General features: G+C 44.3%; 1 protein-coding gene across 1 annotated transcript in view; it reads right to left on the reverse strand.

Annotated features, from left to right (window-relative positions):
• ARHGAP25 (Rho GTPase activating protein 25) overlaps nt 1-14,062 on the reverse strand; it is a 179,360-nt gene that overhangs the window by 57,382 nt on the left and 107,916 nt on the right. The window contains 1 exon segment of the mRNA XM_075342918.1: nt 8,178-8,285. Coding sequence (XP_075199033.1) covers nt 8,178-8,285 — 108 coding nt within the window.

The following is a 14,062-nucleotide window of genomic DNA, read 5'->3' on the forward strand; positions in this document are numbered from 1 at the left end:
CATTCTGGGCGGCTGCTGATATTTTTAGGTTGGGGGACTCCCAGTAACATGGGTCTCCCCAGCCTGAGAATACCAGCCCTCTGCTGTGAGGCTTTATCTTGGCTGGGTATCAAAATTGGGGGAACTGCACGCAGTTTTTTTTAAATTATTTATTTATTTATTTTACTGTACGATATAGAACTGCCCACTGGCGGTTGTGATAGGTTGCAGTCAGATAGCTGTCACTCAGCGTGGGAGCAGGTCTGACTGCAACCAATCACGGCCACCGGTGTGCGGGGGGAGGAGTGAATATTTATGAGCCTAATGAGCGGGTGCAGTGAATATGTGAAAAGGCTAATGAGCAGGTAGGGAAGAAGAAGAGAGGCAGTGGGAGCAGTGTGACAGCTATACCGTGAAATGATCGGTGAGTATGAACCTGAGAGAGAGAGAGATAGAGAGAGAATAAGTGGCATAAAACTGTCTTTGACATCCTCATTCCCAGAAACCATATGTGAGTGAGAAATGTATGCAGAGATATCCTCCAGGCTCTCCCCATTCAGTTTCATCACTTTCCCATCCATTTCAGCCTTTTCCTCAGGCCCCCAGACCTGGGGGTTGGGTCCAGCAGAAAATTACTCACATTTCCCATTGACTTTCATCGTACTCACTATTCCTAAGGAATATTACAAAGTACTCGTTACGAGTATAGGGAATACAAATATTACGGTACTCGCTCATCTCTAATAGATATGTTTTCCAACCATTTGTTGTGATGTCCACTATTGAAATGTATGTATCTGTTTCTGTATATTTTGAAAATGGTTTTGGTACAGATCTGATTGTCAGTGATAGAGATAGTTACTTCTAAAAAATCTATACTGACAGATTTAGTGCAGGGGAGACTGAGAGATCCCAATTATTAGCATTGATATTGTGGATAAATGATAAAACTGTTAATGCCACTATTAGAATTATCTCATATGATGAATAAATCATCAATATATTTTTCGAAGAGGAAAATCCCATTACAGTGGTAGTTATTATAAATTTACAGTTTTTTTCAAAGATCCCCATGAATAAATTTGCATAGGTTGGTGCCACCTTTGAGCCCATTGCAGTACCTTAAATTTGATAGTTATGTTTACCAAAAAAAGTGAAAACTGAAAAGTGAAAATGGTTTAATTATTAAAAATACACAAAAACAATACGTATTTAGTATTGTCATATTTATAACAACTCATATGATAAATCTACATTATTTTTCATCCTGCTCAGTAATTTCTATTTTTGTCAATGTCGGCACCAAAAAATTTAAAAAAAAAGGGAAAAAAAAGTCGTACAAATTCCAAAACGGTACCGATAAAGAATATGGTCGGGTATTCTAAAATGAAGACCTAATTCTGTTCTCTAAAACAAAAAATGAAAAAGTTAAAGGTCTTACTATATAAAAAAAAATAGATTTTTTTTTTTAGGTGATTTTTTTGTAATAAAACAATAAAAATATATATAAAATGGGTATCACCATAATAATGTTGACAGATATTTAAGTTAAAATAGTTAAAATATCAACTATAATATACTGTAAATGCAGTAAAAAAATAAAAAAACAATTACAGATTTAATGTTTTTTGTTCATGCCTTCTACCAAATAAGAATCAAAAAGTGATCAAAATATTGTATGCAGCTCAAAAAAACTATATAAATGTGAATTCTCGTAATCATATCAACCCACTGAATAATGGTAACAAGACAATTATAGTGAATAGTCAAAAATGGTTAAAAAAATAAGCAAAATATAGAAATGTTGTTTTTTCCTCACTATGCATGCAAACGAGTATAATTAAAAGTTATCAAACTTTTACATGTACCATAAAATGACACCAATGGAAAAATAAGGCCTTATACTGCAGCTCTGTTGATGGAAAATTGTGTTGAGATGGTTATCCAGGACTTGGGTTATTTTTTCTACATGGGACTAAAAACTTACCGAAGGAAGTTGGTTACTACCTGCCTGTTCTGCCCGGTGACAACAATCTCTGTTGGCTCAGGTGCCAACTCCCCTCATTAATTTGACCTTACATCAACAGAGCAGCTCTCTCTCTTCCATGGTGCTCAGCTGACGAGACATCACTGCGGATGTAATGCTTATTGACAACTGGCTCCCTAAAATTAGGCAGCAGGGAGTCGGGTGTCAATCAACATGACAATGTGACGTCATCGGAAGCAAGAGAATGCAGGTGTTGTCCTCTGAGACGGCAGAGATCACGGCAGGGCAGAACAGGCAGATAGTTGGCAGGATAGTTGGCTACTACCTCCTAGTACGTTTTTAGCCCCATACAAAAAAATAAGATGCCCTGCATAGCCTTTGTAAGTATAGGGTCACGCAAAATAAGGGTGTGGTTTTTTTGAGTGGGTTTTTTTTTTAAGTGTTTCAAATCCTTACTACCTACCAGTTTTAGTTTTTGCATTTTTATTTTTTCCCTTAATTTTTGAAATAACCATCTTTTTTTTCCCTTTGACATATATGTAAGAGGATTTGTGTTTTGGCGGGATACGTTGTGGTTTTTTAAGACACCATTCACTTTGCCATATATAGTAAGATAGAATGGAAAAAAAATTCTAAGTGTGAAGAAACACAATTCCAACAATTTTGGGGGGGTTTAGTTTTTACAAAATTGAAAAAAATGGATTTGTTGTATTCGTCTCGTATAGCTAATATTTACATTTTGTGTGATCAGAAATATGTATAACAAGTAAAAATGTGAAAAGTCTGAAACCTAACTTGTAATTCCACATGCAAAAAGTTCACGTATACTTTGGATCCGATTCTTTAAAGCAATTTTGACAGACTTCTGACCTAAATTGCTTTGAAATGTTACAACAATTTTGTGCAACTCAGAATTAGGCAAACGTTTTGCCACTTATGACGTTTTCACGTCAGTTTCTCTCTGCTCCACAACAATGGGCAGAACTGGGGTGGGAGGAGGGTACGGTGGGAGTGTGAAGCCACAGGTTATCCAATTCATGGCGAGCTGCAGCATTCGTTAGTCCAAAAATATTACTCGAGATAGTGAAGATTCATGGACTGAGACAAGGAGGTGCACGCCACTCGTCAAGCGCTCCTGATTCATTAAGAGGTATGTACCTGAATCACAAGGAGATGACTTCAATATGGCTCCTTATGAAGACCATAAAAAGTTGCCAGTCTTGCTGAATCATGGTTTATGTGTGCCTGTTTGACCTTGCTTGTGCCTTGACACCCAAGCTGTGGTAAATACATTTTTAACTGAAGCTGATTATTTTAGAAGTGGAAATAAAAGCTGTGTTTTATACTTCAATTCTCACATTTTTGCTTTTTATATATTTTTACGCATTATTTAAGTGAAAATGATCTCACCTGGCATCCTTAGTCTCCAGGTCAGTATGATTACAATAATACTAAATGTGTGGGAGTGTTTTACTTTTAGGTTGCCTGCCCACGATCCGGACATGCTGGGTACTGGACGCAGCATGTCCTCTTCTGCGGGGCCACGAGTGTTCTTCGCAGGAGACCGCAGATACCTGTGCCCACCATCAGTGTTCAGGCCGCTGCAGACTTTCTCTCTGTTCTCCCTGTTCTTCGTTTTTGGCAAATATCTTGAGAATGGTAGGTCACAGAGAGCTTAAACCATGTGTAAGACATTCCAATGTACCTGATTTACCTGTGTAACGAATTTGGGGCAAATTGGTCCAGCTGCTTGGCTGCAAATTAATATTTGCTTCTGTATTATGTTTTTTTTGCAAAATATGTCAAAAACAGCAGGTTTCAGAGAGTGGGAAAACTTGTGTAAAATGTTACCAAGTTCCTTAACTTCTCTGGCAGTTGTATAGTTGTAAAATAAAATTTGCATTTATTTGTGTTCTGTTTTTTTTTTGTTTTTTTTTTAATCTTGAGAACGGTAGGTCCAAGAATGCTGAATCTGATATAAAACCTTTCAAAGTGTTTGTTAGATCTACGTGTCAATTTTGGGGTATGCTTTATATGGTTGGTATGCAATCAAATTGTTGCTGAGGTGCATGTAAGGGGAATGTACTCAATAGCAGGGGCGTAACTACTGTGGTCATGAGATCGCCACTGCGACTGGGCCTGGGTATGCAGGGAGCCCGCCGGCCCTAGCTCCTGATTCAGACTGATGCGTGTGCTAGGGCAATACATCCAGCTGAAATACATAACAGCACAAAGACCCGTAGGGTCCCTGCACTGCGATGTTCCGCCCGCCAATTAAGGCCATGAATATTCATTAATCCCCACGCACACAATCATGGGCATGGGAAGCAGAGAATATGTTGACAGCTGCCGATGCTGTAAGTGGCCGCGCATGACCCTGGTCGGTTGCCAGCATGCCAGCATCGCAGGAGGACACCAAAGGAGCGCAGGGAAGGTGAGTGCAATTGTTTATTACTTTTTTTACTGTGTGCGGTGTAGTGGGGGCTATATAGCATGATGGGGGCTATATTCCAGTATCAGGGGGCTATATAGCATGATGGGGATATATTGCAAGATGAGGGGGCTATATGGCATGATAGGAGCTATATACCATGATGAGGGGGGTATATAGCATGATGGGGTATACATAGCATGATGGGGGCTGTAGTCCAGGATGTGGGAGCTATATAGTATAATGGGGGCTATATAGCATGATGAGGGGGCTATATACCAGGATGAGGGGGCTATATACCAGGATGAGGGAGCTATATAACAGAATGAGGGACATATTTACCAGAAAGTGGCCCAGGATGGGGGACATTACTACACAATGAAGGGGGCAACTTGTATGTCTTTATAGGATTTAGGATGCTTTAATGGCCCATACATCTGACAAACATACGAGGGGGAGGCCAGGCTCACACTCTGCACCAGGGCCCATCAGACTTTAGTTACACCACTGCTCAATAGGAAATGATAAATTACAGCACTTTCCAAGTAGAAAGCATTAATGGATCAAAAAAGTGGGGGTTTTTGCAGTTTCAAAAAAACAAAACAAAAACAAAACAGATAATGTGGCTTAAATCTTGAGTTTTGGCTTGAGGAATAGAGCAATGTTCTCATGCTGATGGCAGCTAGGTGTGAAACTGCATAAACAAAAAAAAATATTTTTTTTTATCCATTGACAATATTTTTTGGGGGGGAGAGTGCTGTGCTTTATTCTTAGTAAATTAATATTTGTGTTTCATTTTTTGAAGCAAATATCTTGATAATGGTAGGTCTAGAATTCTGAAACCTAATCTAAAACCTTTGAAGTTCCTAATTTACCTATTTGGCAAATTTGAGGCAGATTGGTCCAGTCATTTGGCTGCACGTGAAGAACAAACTTCAGACAACAGAATTCCTTTTTATATATAGATATCTGATTCTGCAAACAGCGGAGTCCTATTTCTAGCAGAGATATGGCATCACATTTTTCTACATAAAGAAAGATATAGTGCATTGAATTTAGACAAGCGTGTGCCAAATTGTCCATTTTTCATAAAGAAAATAAGACGATTTGCCATCAATAGTGCCATGGGTATGGCATCTGGTTTTTACATCAAGAATTTAACAAATAAAATTATAAAAGGCAAAATACAGTTCCCAACGATAAGAATTGGAAGAGATCCATACAAATAGATGTCATAGGGATAGTAATTAGAGATGAGAGAACCTGAAAAGTAAAGTTCAGTGTTTGTACCGAAGATGGACTTTACAAAAAACAGTGTTTGGGTTCGGAGTTCGGGCGTTTTATGTATGCTAACCAGCTGCTCGAAAATCGCTGTGCTCGGGTACAATCGGTTCTCGGCCCAGTGCGGGCCACTTGCAGTGTCTGAATGGCTCGCACTGGAGGTTAAAGCATTGTTATAGAATGTAGCGTGTACAAAATACAAATATGGAAAAACCTCACCCTCCCTATGTTCTGTTTATGGTTGGCTGCATGTAGGCTCAGACCTGAACTGTCCAATCGGTGACTTCCAAAGGGATTCAGGTCAAGTCCGGGTCCAGAACTAAAGTCTATCTAAAGTTTATCCGCCGTACCGAATTTCAGTGGGTCCGCGCATCTCTAATAGTAATGCATGTACGATCCATGCTTTGCACAACCACTGACTTATCGTGGGCAATTTTTTTACACGCAGACTATTGGTCCGGCACCTGCTCCACTGACCCATTATGCGCTAGTCTAAATGAATCCTAATGGAAATTAAGGGTGCTTTACACACTGCAACATCGCTAGCATCGGCTAGCGATGTCGCGTGTGATAGCACCCGACCCCGTCGGTGGCACGATATGTGGTGATCGCTGCTGTATTGCTACGGCAGCGTCACACGCACATACCTGCCCTGCGACGTCGCTGTGACCGGCAAACCGCCTCCTTTCTAAGGGGGCGGTTCGTTCAGCGTCACAGCGACGTCACAACAACGTCACTGAACCGCCGCCCAATATAAAAGGAGGGGAGGAGATGAGCGGCCGGAACATCTCGCCCACCTCCCTCCTTCCTCCTTTTCCGGTGGACGCAGGTAAGGAGATGTTTGTCGTGCCAGCGGCGTCACACACAGCGATGTGTGCTGCCGCAGGAACGACAAACAACATCGTTACTGCAGCAGCAACGATAATTGGGAAGAGGGGGGCATGTCACCGATGAGCAATTTTGAACATTTTTGCGACGATTCAAAATTGCTCATAGGTGTCACACACAACGACATCGCTAAAGCGGCCGGATGTGTGTCACAAATTACGTGACCCCAATGAGATCGCTTTAGCGATCTCGTAGCGTGTAAAGCCACCTTTAGTCACATTTGATCAGCCACCTTTCTTAGTAGGTCATCACATTTGACATAAATGTTTATAGTCGGAAACCATACTTCAACTAAAGCCTTCATGAAGAATATACCTATCCGAAATACAAAATTAACATAACAAAGCAAGAGCCTCCAGCGTTGGAAGGACTGAACTGACTTGAAGTGTCACGTAAAATTTCACATTTATTTTTCAATATTAAAAATTGTCACATAGTCAGACAGCTAAAAAACAAACGTTGGAGGAGGGGAAAGAAAACGACTATGCCTTAATTATGGTCCATGATTAAAGGGAACCTGTCAGGTCCAATATGCACCCAAAACCACGAGCAGTTCTGGGTGCACGTTGCTATTCCCTGCCTAACTGTCCCTGTATACACTAGCATAGATAAAGAGATCTTTAGAAAAGTATTTCTAAAGATCTTTTATTGTATGCTAATGAGCAAGGGGACTAGTCCCCTGGCTGTTAGTTCCCCTGGTTAGTCATCCCCATTAGCATGTTAGTACACCCCTGTGGGCATCCTAACATGCTAATGAGTGCGCAGGGTCAGAGTATGATCTCACTCAGCTCTCCACCGCCATCGCCGCCCGAGGATGGATTTCAGCTCAGTGCGCATGACCCCGTAGTTTCAGTCATGCGCACTACTTCAGTTTGAAGCCAGAACACGTACACCCAGCTTCATAGTACGCATGACTGGAACGCCAGAGTCATGCGCACTGAGCCGAAATACAGTGTCGAGCGGCGATGACAGCCGGAGAGGTGATTGAGATCATCCTCTGATGCTGCACATTCATTAGCATGTACGTATGCCCAAAGGGGTGTACTAATATACTAATGGAGCCAACTATCCAGGGGAACTAACGCCCAGGGAAGTAGTCCCCTTGCTCAGTAGCATACAATAAAAGATCTTTAGAAATGCTTTTCTAAAGATCTCTTTATCTTTGCTAGTGTATACAGGGACCGTTAGGCCTGGATTAACAATATGTACCCAGAACTGCTCGTGGTTCTGGGTGCATATTGGACCTGACAGGTTCCCTTTAAGGCGTAAGCCAAAACGCGTCAGTCGTTTTCTCCCACCAAAACGTTTGTTTTTTAGCTGTCTGACCATTTGGCACTTTTTAATATTCAAAACAAATGTGATAATGTACGTGACACATCTTGTCAGTTCGGTCCTTCCCGCGCTGGAGTCTCTTGCCTTGTTGTGTGGATCTTCTGCCTTGACCAGGTGTCCGAGCGTCAGATTGGAAACCAGACTTTCCATTCAGAAGGTGAGCTGATACACTTTTCTTTGGTGTTTGCAAATACAAAATTAGTTATATATGTTTATTGTAGTTATTCAAGGCCAAACATTGTTTAAGTTGTTATTGAGATTTTATGTTTTTATTCTTACCTCCTGATGGGAATCCGGACGCTCTTTTGATGGCTTTCACCCATTCTTCCATTTCGGCTTGTGTAGTTGCCATAAGGATGTAGCCATCTTGTGTGGATTTGTTGTGATCTATGATCAGAAGAATAAAAAAGGACAACAATCAAAGTCAAATCAATCATTTTGATGTTCTATCACAAGATAAACCATAAAGCTGACAAAAGGGAAAATAGTTAGCCACAGAACAACTCCACAAAGATCAAAATACTCCATCGCAGAAAATAGTGCAAGAATAACGGCCCTAAAATCTATACATTTCTTATCGCATTGCAAAAGTATGTGACTTGCATTCTGCGTAAGTGCAGCAAAACTTTCCACATCAGTTGTGATGGCACATCGTCATCCCCACCCACAACTTCAACGATCTTATCACTATCATGTCTTATCGAGCTGAGCTGATGACAGCAGTTTGATAGGAGAAGTGAAAATATATTTTTCAGCATAAATAATGTCTTATTCTTATTGGGACTTTTCATTATGGGGATTTGGCATAAAAAGAAAACAAAACTCTACATGCAAATATTACAATGCATTCAGAGATTCTCAATACATAACATATATTGAACGGGTTAAACTAAATTATTCCCTAAAGTAAAAATGTGCATATTCCCTAAAGTAAAAATTACCCATTGCACTTCCCACTTTTACTAAGTTCATGAACAGCAATTCTGCATAGATAGGCACTAATGCGGGAGCAGGGGATATTTAGCTCATTAACTAAGTTCAAGTGAATCTCAATAAATTAGAATATCATCAAAAAGTTAATTTATTTCAGTAAATGAACACAAAAAGTGAAACATATATTATATAGATTCATACACACAGAGGGATCTATTTCATGTGTTTATTTCTGTTAATGTTGATGATTATGGCTTACAGCCAATGAAAACCCAAAAGTCATTATCTCAAAAAATTAGAATAATTACCACAAAACAGCTGCAAAGGTTTCTTAAAGGGGTTATCCTGCTAATTTTTACTTTTTTTTTGTATTACACTATTGGGCTACATTGGGGCAGGTAAATTGATAGTATCTACCTACCTGCCCTGCTGTCAACCGCTCTCCCACGGCTCAGGGTGATCATGTGACCGCTCCTGCCGTGATTTTGCAGGTTCCTGTGATGTCACAACGACTGGGCATGCGCTTATGCTGCCTTGTCGACGGGCATCCAAGCCAACATCATGTAGCCACCCTGCTGGGCGTGTACATGGCATCGGAGTCCCCGCCCCCTCCCCCGCACCCTCCCACATTCCATAGTGCAGGGGTCTCGCTGCCTGTATGCTGCATGCAGCCCCTGATGCTGCTGGCAGCGTGCAGGCAATGTCCCCTTGCTGAATGATGCTGTGCAGGGGCCTGTGCAGTCAGCGCTGTATAGCAGATGACTGATTCCCAAGCACTCTGTATACAGGGATGAACAGCTGCCGGCCAATCAGAGGCCAGCAGTGGATCATTGTAGTACTTGTATACAGAGTTCGGCTCTGCAGAGTGCCCTGGAATCTGCATCTGATATAAAGCGCTGTCAGCAGCCTCTGCAGGGGTCGTGCAGTCAGCGCTTTATAACAGATGACAGATTCCCGGGCGCTCTGCAGAGCCGAGCTCTGTATACCGCTATGATCAGCCGCCAGCCAAACAGAGGCAGCAGCAGATCAGTGGAGAAGCTGCATAGAGAGCGCGTCCTGCACTGCACCTGGAAATCAGTCCTCTGATATAAAGTGCTGACTGCACAGCCCCTGCACCAGCAGCAAACAGCAAGGAGGGGGCTGCAGCGGCAAGAGGCAGGACACAGGGCACCGAGGGAACAAGGACACGTGAGAAAAATGTGTTTGTGTGTGTGAAGAATGGCAGACTAGGGGGCAATTCTACAGGAGAGAGCACTGCTACAAAAAGAGGAGCCCAAGGAAAGGGGACATTACTATAGTATGGGGACAGGGATGGGCAAAGTACTATAGTATGGGGACAGGGATGGGCACAGCACTATAGTATGGGGACAGGGATGGGCACAGTACTACAGTATGGGGACAGGGATGGGCACAGTACTATAGTATGGGGACAGGGATGGGCACAGTACTATAGTATGGGGACAGGGATGGGCACAGTACTATAGTATGGGGACAGGGATGGGCACAGTACTATAGTATGGGGACAGGGATGGGCACAGCACTATAGTATGGGGACAGGGATGGGCAAAGTACTATAGTATGGGGACAGGGATGGGCACAGTACTATAGTATGGGGACAGGGATGGGCACATTACTACATTATATGTGCGGTGGATGTGAGGATCACGGCTCTGTATTACCAATAATTGGATATACAGAGCAGTGATATCTCATCTGTGACAATACAATCGCCGCACATATACTGTAATAATGGTCAGTGCTGGGGAAGAATACTGACAGGGAATGTGTATGCAGAGTGCGGGCAGAAGGTGGGGCTGGACAGTGAGGTCGGGCGGTGCCAGCTCTGACTGTGAAGTTCGGCAGTCAGGCATGTCATGTTAGGTTGAGCTGCATGTAAACAAAGAGCTGCAGAGAATAAAGTGATATTCAAGAGGAACAAAAGTTAGAAAACAAAAAAAAATGTAGAGATGTTTTATATGAGAATAGAGCACAGATTAGTTTAAAAACATTTTTGGAGTTTATGTTGGACAACTCCTTTAAGTATTTAAAATGGTCCCTTAGTCTGGTTCAGTAGGCTATACAATCATGGGAAGTCTGCTGACTTGACAGATGTCTAGAAGGCAGTCATTGACACAGTCCACAAGAAGCTGGCTGTTCACAGCGTGCTGTATCCAAGCATATTAATGGAAAGTTGAGTGGAAGGAAAAAGTGTGGTAGAAGTTCTGTCTATAAAAATGTACACTGACAGCTGGGTGTGGCTCTGCTGCTTTGCTAAAACTAAAACCTTTGATTGTGGTAGACCGGCTGCCGTCAGTAATCTAAGTGATACATTGTTGGATTCAGAATCTCTTTGCCTAGATTATCCTGCTCTCAGATGAAGTAGCAAAAGCCTGCTCAGATTCCCTTTAAATCAGTCACCAGTCCTCCCCATTGTCTTTGTGCACCAGCACTGTGCAGTACCTTCACAGGAAAGGAAAAATGACCTGCATCCATTAATCCATCTCCAGTGCTGCCAACTGTTGAGAAATCCTGAAAGCAAGCCACTTTGACCAAAGCACCCCTAGTACACGAGACCTGTGCTGTTCTGCTTCACTCTGCATTTATTCCTAGGTTATACTGGGACTTGTAATTATGGGTGGGATCCCATCAAGTGGTTTGTTAAATTAACAACCGGTTCCGAGAATCTTTAAGGCTCTGTGCGCACTAGGCCGTTTTGCCCGCGGATTTACCCGCGGATTTGATGCGGAAATTTCTTGAGAAATGTCTGCAATCTTTGTGCAGACATTTCCCAGCAAATCCTAAGAGAAAAAAAATAGCTGTGCGCACACTGCGGATTTTTCTCAAGAAATTTCCTTGAGAAAATTTTCTCGAGAAACTTTCTTGAGAAAATGAGCATGTCCATTATTTTCCGCAGGTACCTGCGGAATACCCCCCGGAATTTCACTCCATTCACTGTAATGTAATCGCGAAATTCCGGGGGTATACCGCAGGTAGCAAATGATGTGCGGTATACCCCCGGTATAGCCGCGATTTACCTGCGGTAATGCTCATCGCTGCCTGCGGTTTTGCAGGAAGCGATGTCATTATGCCAGGAAGAGGAAGCGGAGCAGAGTAAACACAGATGTCACACTCCCTCCCTCGCGGCTGCCTGCACTGCAGTGTGTCAGTGTCTGCCCGCAGTGTCAGCAGCTTGTCACCCTGCAGTGTCAGTGTGTGCCCGCAGTATCGGCAGCTTGTCACGCTGCAGCGCAGGCAGACACTGACACAGGCAGACACTGACACTGCACTGCAGGGTGTCAGTGTCTGCCCGCAGTATCAGCAGCTTGTCACGCGGCAGCGCAGGCAGACACTGACACCCAGCAGTGCAGGCAGCCGCGGGGATGACGATCGCTGCTGTCAGGAGGTGAGATCATTACCTGCTGTGACGATCTCCTGCCTCCTGACGTCACCGCTGTCACTGCTGTTTATGCCCGTCTCGCGGGCGGCCCGAGACTGTCACTAGCTGTGACGTCACGGGCTCTCTCGATACTTCTGACAACGCGGCGGGCATAGAAGTCAGTGACAGTGCTGACGTCAGCAGTACAGGAGATGATCACAGCAGGTAATGATTTCATCTATGCTCCTGATGGCAGCGCTCGGCATCCCCTGCAGTGACCTGGGCTATTGATGTTAGCTCAGGTCACTGCATTGCTCTCCCAGCCAATGGGGAACATTCTGTTCTTCATTGACTGGGACAGTGACTATGGTATGTGTAAGGGGTGGGCAGACCCCTTACAAGGAGGTACAGTTTTCCCCTGAATGCTGATGTTATTTAATAAAAATGTTTTATTGTTATTGCACTGTTTTAGTGGGTTTCCCCTAGTGGCCGGGTGGGACGGCTGTCCCCATAGAAACTGTACAGGAGGAAAGGAGGAGTCGGCAGCAGAAAGGGGAGGGAGGAAAAGAGTTGTTCAGGAAAAAGTTTTTAGTCAGAGGCAGTCGAGTCCGGGACGGGAGAGAAGAAGCAGAGAGGGGCAGAGTGTGGGAGCTGGGTGAACAGGAAAGCGAAAGAAAAGAAGAGAAGGAGTATCCTCAAGTGTGAAGCAGTATTGGTGTGGGTCCAGTCTGTGTTAGCCGGAGTGGGAGCCAGGTGAAGTGGAGTAGCCGGGCACATCCCCACTAGAGGAGACGTCCTGAACAGGTTTTTTTCCCTAGCAAAAGTGTGAAGTCATCTGATGTGTTTTGCCTCTACGATGGAGAAGTGTACAATAAACTTGCCTGCTGGTTCAATTGATCTATGTCTGCAGATTCTTTGTACAACTGACGGCGGCATCTGCACCACCACACTCTGCCCCACCAAGTCATCTCCTGTCCCAATAGTGACGGCGGAGCCGGGGGTAAGCCTGATGGAAAAAGGGGCCACGACTACAACCCCCGAGGCACCCCTGGCACCCCGTTACATGTGGCGTAGTCGGCAGGATCCGGATTATATGCAAGGGGTCCCGAACCAAGAAGATGGAGACCAAGTGGTGCCTAGGGCACAGGATCCGGATTATTGGCGAAGTGTCCCGATCCCATGGTGGGAAGAAGACGTGGTGCCTAAGGCGTTGGACCGGGCACAAGATGGTGGCAAGATGGCCGCCGTCTTCATGAACACTGAGAGCGCGCGAAGAATTGGCTCCAAAAGAAAAGTCTGGGGCTGGCCGGTGAAGAAAAAGAAGTATGGAGTACTCCGCCCAAAGAGGGGAGGTGCTGGCCCCAGGATGCTGACGAAGACATGTGACGTGGGCGGCGTTACAGGAAGAAAGAAGAGCCGCCTTGGCCGGGTTGATGTGATGTGCGAGACTGGGGGTGGAGTATACCCAAGAGCGGGAAAAGAAGGCCCGCCTCCACCTTCCCCAGCATCTCCACTGTCCCCGACGCCATTGCAAGAGACGCCAACGCAGAGACTAACTCCGAGCAAAATGGAGATTCCAAGAAAACAGCATGCTGCAGTGGGCGCGCTGGTAGCAACCAGCATGGGGAGAGGACGCCCGAAGCAGACTGCGGACGCGGAAGGACTTGCCCTTGCGTTACTGGCTGTGCCCGAAGGACCGGAGCGGCCTACGAAAGTAACCTGGGTCACCACCTGGGATGCCGCGACCGGTGAGACCTCGACTGAAGTCCGGGCCACCTACACGGCGCAGCTGCAGCCGGGAAACAAAGTCCTGGGAACTCCATACCAGTGTCCGGAGATGTTCCCGCCAGTCGCG

This window comes from Anomaloglossus baeobatrachus, chromosome 4, assembly GCF_048569485.1.
Source record: "Anomaloglossus baeobatrachus isolate aAnoBae1 chromosome 4, aAnoBae1.hap1, whole genome shotgun sequence".
NCBI lineage: Eukaryota > Metazoa > Chordata > Amphibia > Anura > Aromobatidae > Anomaloglossus > Anomaloglossus baeobatrachus.